At 34.8% G+C, this 14,816-nt stretch overlaps 1 protein-coding gene across 1 annotated transcript; it reads left to right on the forward strand.

Annotated features, from left to right (window-relative positions):
• Positions 1-4,778: 4,778 nt before the first annotated feature.
• Positions 4,779-13,136, forward strand: LOC129227860 (fatty acyl-CoA reductase wat-like). Its single transcript, XM_054862479.1, has 3 exons — positions 4,779-4,909; positions 7,486-7,602; positions 12,957-13,136. Exons 1-3 carry the CDS (start codon positions 4,814-4,816, stop codon positions 13,134-13,136), a joined length of 393 nt encoding a protein of 130 aa, XP_054718454.1. The 5' UTR covers positions 4,779-4,813.
• The last annotated feature ends 1,680 nt before the right edge of the window (positions 13,137-14,816 follow it).

A 14,816-nucleotide genomic window follows, 5' to 3' on the forward strand; every position in this document is an offset into this window, starting at 1 on the left:
ACTTTTCTATCTAATTTTCCATTGTTTTAATATGTGTAATTATGCTCACTATGATTATACAGAATACATGAAACTGGATCATCATAACCAAGTTTAACCCCACATGGTAAGTTTAAGTGGTCAATAAAATATAAACATTTATTTAAAATGCATTGAAGAATAATAATCCTTTCACATGAGCTGTCATGAAAACAATGATGCAGTTTTCAACTATAATAAATGAATAAATACCTTTGTGCAGTGAAGTAAATAGTAATGAACAACGTTTTAACGCACAAAATTAGCAGATTACTGCATACATGTGCTTCGCAGTTACAGGAAACTCTTTTTACTTTACAAACGAGCTGATGTGTGCATCACATGACTTCCTTTTACTCCAATTTAATGTTATTTTCTCATTATTGGCAGTTTTAATATGATTCAATAGTTAACTCTCTAAATATCACCAACAGTGGCCAAATTGAAACCAAAGTTAAAAAAAAAAAATTAAAATCGCCAAATTTGTCGCCAAGTTGGCGACCAAACGGCGACCAAGAGACTGGCGATATATCGCGGTGTCCGCCAAATTATAACACCACGTGAGTTTACATCGAAATTAACAAAGATTTCCCCCCAAAAAGGAGCAAAAGACCCCCAGGAGCAAAAGAGATCCTTTTTTTGGAGCATACGAATGCAACCAAAAAAGAAGGTGCACAACTAGACCCCACAAGGAGTCTACGCACCAAATTTTAACTTTCTAAGACATTCCGTTCTTGAGTTATGCGACACACATACGCACATACATACGTACATACAGACGTCACGAGAAAACTCGTTGTAATTAACTCGGGGGTCGTCAAAATGAATGTTTCGGGTGTCTGTACGTTCCTAGGCACATATCCACGTGTGGTCGGGTTGAAAAAAAAAAAACTCAACATTCATTTGGGGGTGAGCAAAATGGAAATCAAGGCCGATTTTTGGGTGAAAATTTTTTCGCAAATACAATACTTGCTTTTTACTTTCTTCTATATCTAATATATAGAAGAAAGTATTGGATTCGTGCAAATTTTCGAATTTCGAATTTTGACGGATTCGAACGTTTTGAGGTGTGGTGAGTCCATTTCGACTATTTTTGGAAAATGTCTGTCTGTCTGTGTGTGTGTATGTATGTGTGTGTGTCACGTCTGTGTGTGACCAGTTTTTTGTGGCCGCTCTACAGCAAAAACTACCGCATGAAATCGAACGAAATTTGGTACACATATGTGCCCCTATGTGAACTTGTGCCCATTGGTTTTTGGCGCGAATTCCTCCAAGGGGGTGGAGCAATGGGACGTTTTTTGAGTTACGCGTGCTTGCTATTCCTCAGGAAGTAACTGGCGGAATCAGTCAAAATTTGGTCCACATATTCCCCCTAACAGGAGCAAGTGCTGATTCAATTTTGGTGTCAATAGCTCACACGGGGGTTGAGTTATAGAACGTTTTTTGTCGTCAATTGTGACTGCTGTATCTCAAGAAATAACGAACGGAATCAAACAAAAATTTTTTGACAAGTAGCCCTTAGTGGGTATAAGAGCTGATTTTATTTTGGTGTTAACAGCTAAAAAGGGGGTAGCGCAATAGCCCGTTCTTTTTTTCCATTGTGAGTGCCCTATCTCAAGAAGTAATGCTACGTTCTGGTTGAAATTTGGAATATATGTGAATCCATATGTAAACAGACTTTGGTTCAATTTTGACGCCAATCGCTCCAAGAGGTGTTGATTTTTTTTTTTACGAATAAAAATAGCTTTATTAATGCAACAATAAGAAAGATAAATCGTAATAGATTGTCGTCTGCGTATTTCTCGTGATTTTAATTGTATGGAAATGACCGGAAATATTATCTCAATGATTTAAAAGTTTTAACTGTTGCCATCTTATGTTTGTTAACAAATAAAATATTTGTAATTAATTCAAGCAAGGCTTTTAAAATAACTTTCAATTTTCGCTCTTTGCTTTGGTTTTGTAATAATTCAGACATTGGGATGGTCGTCAAGTTTTTGCATGTGTAATTTTGTTTTTGTTGGGAATATTGCTTCCTCGTTAAGCATGGGGAGGGATCAGAATTATAAGAAAGATATAGAAGAAAGTTTCGTGATGGCCACAACATACCAGTTTGTAAAAGGAAGTAAAAAGGAAGCATTGTATTCGCGAAAAAAATTTCACTCAAAAAATCGGCCTTAATTTCCATTTTTCTCATCCCCGAATGAATGTTGAGTTTTTTTCCGACCCGACCACACGTGGATAGATGCCTAGGAACGTACAGACACACGAAATACCAATTTTGACGACCCCCGAGTTAATTACGAGTATGTACGTATGTGTGTATGTACGTATGTATCTCGCATAACTCAAAAATGGTAGGTCCTAGAAAGTTGATATTTGGTACGTAGACTCCCAGTGTGGTCTAATTGTGCACCTTCCGTTTTGTTTGCATTCGGATGTTCCTGAGAGGGTCTTTTATATCTTTTTGCGGGGGAATCATTGTTATTTTCAATGCTAACTCAAGTGGTGTTATAATTTGTCAAACACTTGGCGATATATCACCAAGCTTTTGGCCGCCAAGTTTTGACGCCAACTTGGCAAAAAATTTGGCAAAGGTTTTTTTTTTTTTTTAGTTCTTAAATATCGTTTTAACTCGAACAATGGTGGTGATATTTAAAGAATTAACCACTGAATCACATTAAAATTGCCAATAATCTTACTACTATTATATATGCGAAAGTTTGTCTGTATGGATGTATGGATGGATGGATGGATGTTTGTTACTCTTTCACGCAAAAACTACTGAACGGATTTTCATAAAACTTTACAATAATATAGCTTATGCATCAGAATAACACATAGGGTAGTTTTCGTCGCGTTATGGGGGGCAAAACCCCCTTAGGGGGGGCAATAAAACACAATTTTTGTATAAATTCTCTAATATTGGGATGAAAAAATACTTGCACATATTTACATTATATGTCCATCGAAAGCTCTGATTTTTCTGCTGAAGATGGCACCTGTTCGAAATTTCTAAGTAGAATAAAAAACGAGTTATGAGCTTTTTAGTTCCATGTTCGAAGGCTTTCCTCAACTCAATACAGTATTTAGTGTATCATCTCAACTCCCTGTCGATAGCGGCAATTGTTGTATTGTTGACTATCTTTGCTTTTCGTCACTGTTCAAGGCTTTTCTCAAGTCAAATCTTGAAGTAAGATTTTTGCACAAGATTGGCAAATAATACATGATTTGGCTGATCATTTTAAACTTAAACCGAACTTTAATGTAATTAATGGTTTTTATTATTATTTATGCTGATTGAACGCTTACTCATTATCCAATCAACCAGCAGATCGCCAAAATTTTTGCAGAAAGATTTCCGTAGCTGATGCATTTGGCAGTTTTTTCAACGTTGCTGTTTTTGAAGCCGAAGACTACGTCATAATGTTTCTCAGCTTTCACCATATAAACAAAATATCGCCAATCAAAGAATTTTCAAAAGACTTTTTTTACTGTGTTAAATAATCCAGCAACTAAATTAGGCAAATCCATAAACAGCACAAAAACTTCCATTAATTTTCCTTTTTGCACAATTTCAAACAATCACCAGATTTTACAACTTATTTTGGAAACATTTCGGATGAAACTGTGTAGCGCCATTTTATGGTGACCAAAAGTATCTCAGCACCTGGCGATAATATCTCTGTAACGAAAATTAATATCATATCGTTTTACAAAGGAAGGAAAGAAGGGGGGAGAATCATCGAAGGTACCCCAAAACGACTCTCGCAAATTCGGTAAAATCGCACCAAGAGCCCACAATGATTGAAATTTCCCAAAATAGCTAAAGCAAGTATAAGGGGATTACGAGCGCAGCTACTTTTTTTAAATCACTTCGTACTTCATTAGCCATACAGAGAAGGTTTTAGACTCCATGTAAAAAAAAAAGTATCAACAGATTAATCTTTTTAAACATGAGAAGATTAATTTCATGTTTTGTAAATTTGTATATGCTTAAATATAGTGCTTTCGGTTCTAAATCAATACTACTTTGTTCTTTACACTTATTGCTATTTTAGTTTTATGGGTAAGGAAGAAACTCGATTTTTAATCACGTCAAAAAGATGTGTTTTAAATTCTTTCACTTAAAACAGAAAACAAAAGCAAGTAACGATTTTTTCTCTTAATTATTACTGACCCAGGCAACGCCGGGTATTTTCACTAGTGGGGAAATAAATCTGTGTAAAACGTTTTGTTTTGTTTTGTTTTTTTGTTTTTTTTTTTTTTTTTTGCTTCGGTTAGCAAGAAACTAGTGGTGAAAATATTTAGTGTTTCCTTGCTTACTCTAAGGCGCTGTTATCATTAAATTTTCGTAAAAGAAAGCCATGTGTTGCACACATCAGTTCGTTTTCAGTGCAAGTAGTGAACTTTTGCATACCTTTACATTCAAAAGCTCACTACTTTGCACTGAAAAACGAGTTCCCTGTAACTCCAAAACACGTGTATGCAGTAATCTGCTAATTTTATGCGTTAAAACGTTGTTCATTACTATTTAATCTACTATAATTGTCAAATGCTTTTTAAGAATTTTGTTTTGCTTACACAGAAGTTATAAATTTAAGTAAAAATGATTATATATAATGGGATTTACTTTTTAATTTAACGCGTTAAACGTCTATCAGTTTTAACTTTAAATACTGTGTATCAACCACTAAACATTATTGACGGAAGTTTAGTTCTTATTTCAAACTTGATTTTACAGATTTTTAGGCTGGAATTTTTGAAAAGGTGATCATAACTGAAAAGAACTGAAATGGAGCTCGAAGATTATTCCAATTTGACTCCAGTGCAAAGGTTTTTCTACGGGAAGTCTGTGTTTCTTACTGGAGTAACTGGTTTGGTAGGAAAGGTAATTGTTTTATAAATAACATCTTGAATTGTGATGGTGAAGTTTTCCCGACAGTGCGTGTCTCAAACCGGAATTTGAAGACTACCTTCGGAGTACTGGTAATGTTTTTAAAAACCTTTATATTTGCGTGTTTGTATGTGTGAATAAAAGATAGACATAAATTATTCTACATATTAACCAGCGTGTTTAACTACAGTGCTGGTAAAAAAAAATTGCATCACCCTCGCATTTTCACAACGATGAATAAATGAAATTCTGCAAAACTTATGAAATAAACATTTAACAGCAGGAATCCGATAATTGCTTACGTAGATCGGGGCTGTTTCCGGGCCAAGGCAAACTGCTGACCCCATGCTCATTTTTCCATTTCTGAACCTGCGTGTGAGTTTGGAGAAAAAAAAATTACTTTCCCCCATGTCAATTTAAGTCTAATGGCAGGATAAAGGTTCTTAAATTGTTACTTACCAGTTTTGCCCTATGGCACGGAGCAGAATCATCCTGTTTGGAACTGAAGTAAAGTGATCCCGGATAATAGGAAGCAATTTCTCCTCCAAAATGCCAATATACACCTGAGCGTTTACTGTTCCTTGCACAAAGGGAAGCCCACCAACTCCTTGATCAGAAATACATCCCCAAATCATCTGGGATACGGGATGCTTGACTGTGTGTTGAATGCAGTCGGGATGATATTCCTCTCCTTTGCGGCGCGGGTGATGCAATTTTTTTTTACCACCACTGTATGACTCCAAAGTTTCCAGATCAACTGCACAGTAATTTTAATTATGGCTTCTGAAAGTTTGAAATTACTTCTTGCCTTTTTTTCAGTTCACAACGGTACTTTGCTTGGAAAAATATACTGTAAAATAATGTAAAAATTAAAACACGATCCTGAAGCCAGAAGTTGGACACCACAGAAAAATTTGATTATGTAGTGTGGAGTTAAAACGACACATTTTTGAAAATAGGAAAATTTTTCGAAAAGCTGTCTCATCACCACATTCAGAAAGAATTGTTAGTACTGAATGTGTTTATGAGCTAATTCCCGAAAAACTCCCCTCGCCAATTGGACTGTAACAAAAACTATTTATTGTCACTCAATTTCTCCTCAAGGTAGGCGAACACACTAAATATTTTTTTGTTCAATATTCATTGTACCTTTCTAAAATTTTAAAGGATTATTAAATATGACATAAATGATACATTTTGACTACTTATTTGTTGAAAAAAAATTCGATAGGTTTTTTTAATAAAAAAGCAATATTTTTAACAAAAAACTACCATTACTTTAACACTTCCAGTGCATTCGCTTTTTTATTATTTAACAAATTTTTTGTGTATATCTTTTCGTGAGATATAAGAGTGATATGACCCTCCAATTTCGAAATAATTAACTAAAAACAGGTTTTATGCGTAAATGTTTAAAAATTTCTCCCGAAAAGCGTGTTTTTTGCCGTCTAAGTTTAATTGATCATTATTTCAGAACCACATATTGCATGCACATTAACTTTTTGAGGCTTATATCACAGTAACGTGTTCAATTGCCATTTTTGCAAAGTTTCAAATCTTTAGAGTTAATACTTTTTTTCGCTAGAACTGTTGGCGTAAATAAAAACTTGAAAACGTGGTTATGAGAAAATCAGGAAGGGAAAAGAAAATTTCAGTTATAAGTAGTAGAATTTCTCAAAATCATTTTTTTTCCCGAAAATTAGGATGTTCGCCTACCTGGAGGTTCGGGACATATTTTGAAATGCTTTTTATTAAATGCTTTACAGTTTTGAAAATTTTTGCACTGAGTCACCATCGATTTAACAAGCAAAATCATAACATAAATATTAAAAAAAATTGAATTAATTTTTTTTTAAATTGGGTTGCTTTAAACTGCTATAACTCAAAATATTCTAGGTCAATTTTCAAATTTTTTTTCAAAAAATTATGCACAAATATCTAAGTTTTAATTTTTATTTGGCGATTTTAAAAATATTAATTCAATAAAAAAATAGAAATATTTGAAAATTTCGAAAAATTCGGAGATGCTTTTTTAAAAAAAATCATTTTCGGCAGTAAACGCTTTTTTTAAAATTCGCTGAATAAAAATTGAAGTAAACTGCTTGAAAAAGATATGCTCCAAATTTAATTACTTTATGGGTTCATGACTTATAAGAGTTTGAATGCAAGAAATTGGGGAAAAATAGCATCATGGAGAGAAACGTGTTCAAAGTTTTGAAGTTAAATTCAATATTAGTTAAATGCATGCCACAAAAATATTTATTTTTCGTTCTAATTAAGATAGAAACAAGATTCAAACGTCCTTTTAAGCAGAAGAAAACGGAGTTGTTTTTAAAATGATAAAAAAAAAAATTAATTTGACGATTTTTGTGTCCCGGACTCCCTTAAATTAAAATAAAATGAACTCAATTGCAAATAGGAATGTTTTCATTCTTCATGATTTTAGTATCAATATTTCGTATATATTCCGTTATAAAAATCTGGGAAAATTCCCATTTTGCTCCCATGTACACATTCTACCCCACATGAGTTTGTATCATAAATGATTGATTGTCCACTATTTATTGCAGGTTTTGCTGGAGAAGCTACTACGATGTTGTCCAGGAATAAAAACAGTTTATGTGTTGGCGAGGTCAAAGAAGAATTTAAACGCTCGCGAACGATTAGAGAAGATTTTCCAAACAGAGGTAAATTACGTCGCTTTACGTGATACAGTCATGCTTCGAGCTCCTATGTGAACGTACTATGTTTTTTTAAGCGTAACCACCTTACTTACGATTCATTGTCGCCCTGCCCCCCCCCCTCAACATACGAATTAAAATAAAAAATTTAGTTACCACTTTAAGCGAATGTTTTGATTACATGCATTGAAAAATGGAAAAGGATAACTTTTTCTTCTATTATCATTAAAGGACATCCTCATAATATAGTAGCCAATGATTGATTAACCAGCTAATTTCAATAATGAAATTCGTGTCACGGCATGATAATTTGATAATATATATTGGTAATGTTTAACATGCAGGGAAAGGCTTTATTGCTACAAGGCTGAACTCGATCCGGCAACTTAACTGTTTTACTGGTAAGACTGTGTCATTTCAGGGGAATGAAGAAACGAAAAAATGGTCAACACTAAGCGCTACCTACTGCAGTTTAGGGTTAATCCACTGGAGTTTGGTTATATTTTGATAGTTGAAATTTTAACCCTAGCAGGCAATGGCTTCGTTCAAATGTGGAAGCAATTTTCACCCGTCATACCTTGACTGGCGATTTTGTATTTTATTAACTACTTTTAATGAAGCATAGCAATTTTCTCTAGTTGCTAGGTAGCGTATTAATTTTAAGTATAGTCAAAATTTGGCATTATATTTACTAAGCAAAATAATCTTAATATATAAAAATCAATGTCCTGAGATAATATATATATATATATATATATATATATATATATATATATATATATATATATATATATATATATATATATATATATATATATATATATATATATATATATATATCAACGCACAGCCAATACCGCTGAAGTCTCAGACTTGAAATTTGGCAGGCATGTCCACATGATTACGAAAGTATCCACTAAGAAAGGATTTTTCGAAATATCAATTAGTTCAGGAGAAATTAATTAAAACACCTTAATTTCTGTGAAATTAAAACCTGTCATTGAAATTTAAATCCCTTATTTTCGGAGGCTTTCCTCCATTCAGATCATTATTCAGTACTTCATCTCAACTTTTGGTCGATAGCGAATTTTAAATTTGATATTGTTTTTGTTTCTCACGTGATTCTTCGAGGCTTTTCTCAAGTCAAATCATAATGTTTCTGTCTTTTGCTTTCATTTTTTCAAAACTAGAAACGAAATTTTTAAGAACATCATCACAGGCGGACTATCCTTTTGCATTTAAAAGAGTGCAGTTTCCTGTTAAAGTTTGCTTTGCAATAACCGTTAATAAGTCACTAGGACAGACATTAAAAGTAGCAGGGATCGATTTAAGACAAGACTTTTTTCACACGGCCAATTTTATGTAGCTTGCCCGAAAGTCATCAAGTAGCTTAATAATTTTAGCACAGGAAAAAAAACTAAAAATGTTGTATACAAAGAAGTCCTTGCTTAAACATAGGTATAACAATAAAATGTGGATGGCCTGTGTTTGGAAAGATAATCAATACTTTAAAAGGATCATTAATAACAGTTAATAAAATAATAGTTTAAAGAACTAAAAAAACAAGCTTTCGTAGCAAAATGAACTAAAAAGTGAAAAAACGCAGAATACGCAGACGACAATCTATTACGATTTATCTTTCTTATTGTTGCATTAATAAAGCTATTTTTATTCGCAAAAAAACTAGTATGTTGTGGCCATCACGAAACTTTCTTCTATATTTTTCTTTTTTTATTCTGATCCCTCCCCATGCTTGACGAGGAAGCAATATTCCCAACAAAAACAAAATTACACATGCAAAAACTTGACCACCATCCCAATGTCTGAATTATTGCAAAAGCAAAGCAAAGAGCTAAAATTGAAAGTTATTTTAAAAGCCTTGCTTGAATTAATTACAAATATTTTATTTGTTAACAAACATAAGATGGCAACAATTAAAAATTTTAAATCATTGAGATAATATTTCCGATCATTTCCATACAATTAAAATCACGAGAAATACGCAGACGATAATCTATTACGATTTATCTTTCTTATTGTTGCATTAATAAAGCTATTTTTATTCGCTAAAAAATAATGATAGTAAAAATAAATCAGCACCTCTTGGCGCGATTGGCGCCAAAATTGAACCAAAGCCTGTTTACATATGGATTCACATATATTTCAAAATTCAACCCGAACGTAGCATTACTTCTTGAGATAGGGCACTCACAATGGAAAAAAAGAACGGGCGATTGCGCTACCCCCTCTTTAGCTGTTGACACCAAAATAAAATCAGCTCTTATACCCACTAAGAGCTACTTGCCGATAAATTTTTCTTTCATTCCGTTCATTATTTCTTGAGATACAGCAGTCACAATTGACGACAAAAAACGTTCTATAGCTCAACCCCCGTTTGAGTTATTGACACCAAAATTGAATCAGCACCTGTTCCTGTTAATGGCACACATGGACCAAATTTTGTTTGATTCCGCCAGTTACTTCCTGAGGAATAGCAAGCACGCGTAACTCAAAAAACGTCCCATTGCTCCACCCCCCTTGGAGGAATTCGCGCCAGAAACCAATGGGCACAAGTTCACATAGCGGCACATATGTGTACCAAATTTCGTTCGATTTAATGCGGTAGTTTTTGCTGTAGAGCGGCCACAAAAAACTGGTCACACACAGACGTGACACACACATACACACACACACATACACACAGACAGACAGACATTTTCCAAAAATAGTCGAAATGGACTCAGCACACCTCAAAACGTTCGAATCCGTCAAAATTCGAAATTCGAAAATCTGCACGAATCCAATACTTTCTTCTATATATTAGATATAGAAGAAAGTAAAAATCGGTTAAAGACAAGGGTATATATATATAAGGAGTCTAGGGGCCCTGATATCCTCCCAAAATTAGAAAAAATTATAGGTAATAAGTAATTATTATAGGAGATTTTTGAAACTAGGTGCACCAAGCACTGTTAACCTCTGCTAATTCCATTTTCAGAGCAATGCCGGGTACGCGAATGCTAGTATCATATATATAAATTAGTATCGAAGTCTCAAATCGTATTTATCACATTGAACATAATGAGTTAGTTTGTTGGAAAATATTCCCTCATTCTCTTCAGATTTTTAAATTTTTCCGACTTTCTGGTTTTGTCTCCTCTTTAACAGATGCTCTTGACTTGTAGAATCTACATTTTTCAAATTAAAGTTTTGCTTAGTTTTATTTTCTCATACGTATATGCAAAAACAGGAAATAGACACGAGTTTTGGACCATTTTTTCCAAAAAGATTCACTTTTAGTTTCAATCCAATCCCGTAGCGCAGGTGTTCCCAACTTTTTTCGATTCGAAGCACCCTTTGAAGAATTACAATTTTCGAGGCATCATAGTCTGTCTCTATTTTATATACGTACGAGTGTTATACATTAATGCAGTGGGAATGTAATATATTAAGCAGATATCAACTATCTTCTACAATTCCTAATTTTAAATTTCTTCCAATCTGTTGAGGTATCAGGATCTTGAATATAACAAAAAAAAAGTCTAAAAAGCACTTTTTTGTGTGCTTTTTGAAAACATCTCGAATGGATGGGACTCGCGCTCTTTAAAGCCTGGTAAAAAATTGAAAAGTATTTTTTTTAAAGAATTACGTTCACATGGCTCGTTGCAGAATAGGCTTCTACATGCAATGCACTCATGAATGGAAAATCGCAATTTTTAGACTTGCGTTAGTCTGGCTCTGAGGTACAGAAACTAAACTGAAACCCAGTGCTGCAAATGTAACTCTTTTTTTGAGCAATCACGATTGCTTATTGCTTTCATTTGACTGTTTTGATGTCCTATCATTTTATTTTCCCACCGCCACCCTCTGCAGCATCACCGTCGACTGGGTCCTCACGATGCTGCTCCTATAGCGAAAGCCGTCTCCAGGTTGCGTCAATATCTTACACACACGCGCATACATACACAACTACACACACACACGCACACACATACACAACTACACACACACGCACACACATACACACATACACCTATAGACATTTACACCTATACACACACACACAAACATATACACAACTACTCACACATTCATGCATACATACAGACACAAACACACATGCCTACACACACATACACATACCCCTACACACAAACACACATACCCCCCACACACAAACACACACACACTCGTGATTGCGAAAAACATAATTTGAATTAAAGATGTCAAAATTCAAATTATTATTATTTTTTTTTCTTTTTTTTGAGCAATCACGATTGCTTATTGTTCTCACTTGACAGTCCTTGACGTTGTGGTTCCTTTTTCAGCTTGGACCAAGGCTGCAGCACCACCGTCCAACGGCGGCGGCGCGGGTGGTCCTGAGCACTGTCCCCTGGAATCCACTTTGGCTGGGCGGTGGCGTCCATGTCCTACACACGCATGCGCATACACAGTCGCCTACGCGCGCACGCCTTTACACACATACACACGCCTACGTGCACACACGTAAGCCTACACACACAACTATACACACGTAAGCACCCAGGAGGAGGGACATGCTTGGGCGGGGGAGCCATTTCTAGAAACAAAAACTCTAATCAGTAGGGTCTTGTCGCAACTCGTGATTGCGAAAAACATAATTTGAATTCAAAGTTTCAGAATTCAAATTAGAGTTGATTGGAGGAAGAGGGTCACAGATTTTTTTTTTTTTTTTTTTGTGCTTGAAAATGCATACTTCGTTTAATTCTATGACGGATGAAATTTAACTACCACTAAAATAGTAAGGCATTTTTTTAATAACTTTATGTTTTGGGACATTTGATGATACATTGTCATTTTTTCAGCTTAAAACCCGATGTTGCCAAGCAGTTGTTTAACCATAAACAATCCCTAAAGTAAGGTTTTTTAAGTGTTTTTTTTTTCTCGTGACTTGAACAGAAGTTTAAATATCAAAGGACACATTTTAAGCTGCTTATTAAAAAAATCATGCATAACTGTTAACAGTTTTAAGTACAAAAAACTTACTCCACCACAATGGTTATGGTCCTGAAAACGAAGTCTCTTGGATAGCGCAGTGTTTTTCACAGCAGTTTTGAGCAGCAAAAGTTTTGACATCGCTGGCGATTTAATTTTTGCCAGTTATCACTCTACAAACGTGTCTTTTAGTTCGCTATTTTGACTTCATCGACTAGCCATCGCTTAGCCAAATGCTTATACGCCTGTCAAGTTACCGCAATAACTAATTACTAGTTGCAAGAATTAAAGTAATATTTCATTGACTTATTTGTCCTAAAAATGATTATTTTCAAATTTTTCAACTTTCAAATTCAATTGAATTAAAATTGTTTTGTATTTTTCAGCTATTTAGCAAAGTGAAACAAGTGCATCCAAATTTCCGCAGCAATGTTTGCATTGTGGAAGGAGACATAACCCTGAATGGACTCGGACTGTCATTGGAAGATTTCGGAAAGATTCAAGCCCATGTTTCGATCGTGATGCATGTAGCTGCAAGTGTGAATTTCAGCAGCCCTTTGAAGTAAAATATAACGTCTTTTCCTAATAATTTTTTCAATGCTAGTTGTACGAAAGGACACGGTGATTATATTTAAAACTACAGCACTGTTTAGATTGAGTCTTCGTAAAACTCGTTATATGATGAAGATGTGTCATTGAAAGTTTTTGGTGTCCTCGCTTAACATGCAAGACTTTAATTTTCGGAACCTTTACTGCTAGATGTATTCTCAGAAATGCAAAATTGCTGAAAATGAGATACAGAGCTGAGGTATAGAAAGTTTGAAGCAAAAACAAAAAAAAAAAAAAAAAAAGAAAAAAAAAAGAAAGTGTGAAAAATGCGAAATTTAACTTTTTATGAGGCGCTCAAGTACCCTGGTGCCATTGCACTTACCACATCCAGGGCCTGATTACCGCACATGCCTACTAGGCCTGGGGCCTCTTCTTCCAAAAGGGCCCTAAATTACTTGAAAAAGTATACATAGCATTACTCGTTACAACTATATGAAAAATGTGCACATTTTGAAAGTAAATAGGTAAAAAATAATGACCTGTTAATTAAAAAACATTCTTAAAGGAGAATTTTTCAAAAAATTCTGCCAGTAGCGAATTGAACATGTCACAATTGAAAGAGGCTCCAAAGGAGATTCATAAATGCACATAAATGATTACATAGTTCTGTGATAGCAAAGAGCCCCTAAAAAAGCGTTCCAACAAGCCCCCAAATCTGTAAATCAACCACTGCATTCCACTACGGAGCCTTCAGGGTCCACCCAAATCATTGTAGGCCTAGGGCCTCACTTTTAGTTAGTCGGGCCCTGACCACATCGCTTCTCATATTACATTTAGACAAATAACCTTTATTGAAAAATATCAACACAAACGAACTGACATTAGAAGGGGAATATTAAAGATAGAGCTTACTTTTTTCAAAATGACCTAGTTGGATATTTGTGAAATACACCGCTAGCTCAGTCATTTCCAGCCGAGGACTGCAGTTTCGTGCTTATTAGCACTCATCAGCCCGGCATAGGAAAGTGACTGAGCTGGAGATGGAAAACCTCTTAAGGAAGCCAAGAGTGCGAAACAAACTGGTAGCTAATATAGAATTCGCAGACCAGACGAGTGACCGAAGCAATGTCGGAGTGACCGAAGCATTGCTTCGGTCACTCGCCTGGTCTGCTAATTCTATATTAGCTACCAGTTTGTTTGGCCTTCTTGACTTCTATAAGAGGTTTTCCATCTCTAGCTCAGTCACTTTCCTATGCCGGGCTGATGAGTGCTAATAAGCACGAAACTGCAGTCCTCGGCTGGAAATGACTGAGCTGGCGGTGTATTTCACGTATTTCTGCTTTAGCCCTGGCTAATGGGCGGTAATTTACTGAATATAGTTGGATATTTGTTCTGATAATGATGGTACATAAAGAGAGAACAATATATTTTACAGATATAACTTGCATTAATACATTATTAGTATTATTATTGGCAGTAAATTTGTACCTCCAAAAGATATGAAAAAAATTCTTCTTCCATGAGACAAAGTGAAAACTAAAAAAATTTTCTGATGAAATATTATCGATTCGTAAGGGCGAGGGGGGGGGGCGGGATTAAAGGTATTGGGAAGGAAAAAAAATGTTGAAAAATCTAGTGGCTTCAAAAGGAGGGTTAATCATAGAGAGTCAAGCGAGGAACTTCTCGCTGGTAACTCC

Source organism: Uloborus diversus, chromosome 8 (genome assembly GCF_026930045.1).
Source record: "Uloborus diversus isolate 005 chromosome 8, Udiv.v.3.1, whole genome shotgun sequence".
In the NCBI taxonomy this organism is placed as follows: Eukaryota; Metazoa; Arthropoda; class Arachnida; order Araneae; family Uloboridae; genus Uloborus; species Uloborus diversus.

What these genes read in the sequence shown, in the direction of transcription:
- LOC129227860 (XM_054862479.1), top strand. Translation starts at nt 4,814, where the DNA reads ATGGAGCTCGAAGATTATTCCAATTTGACTCCAGTGCAAAGGTTTTTC. An exon ending in TAACTGGTTTGGTAGGAAAG is followed by an intron (nt 4,910 to 7,485) that starts GTAATTGTTTTA and finishes TATTTATTGCAG; the next exon opens with GTTTTGCTGGAGAAGCTACT. An exon ending in AGAAGATTTTCCAAACAGAG is followed by an intron (nt 7,603 to 12,956) that starts GTAAATTACGTC and finishes TGTATTTTTCAG; the next exon opens with CTATTTAGCAAAGTGAAACA.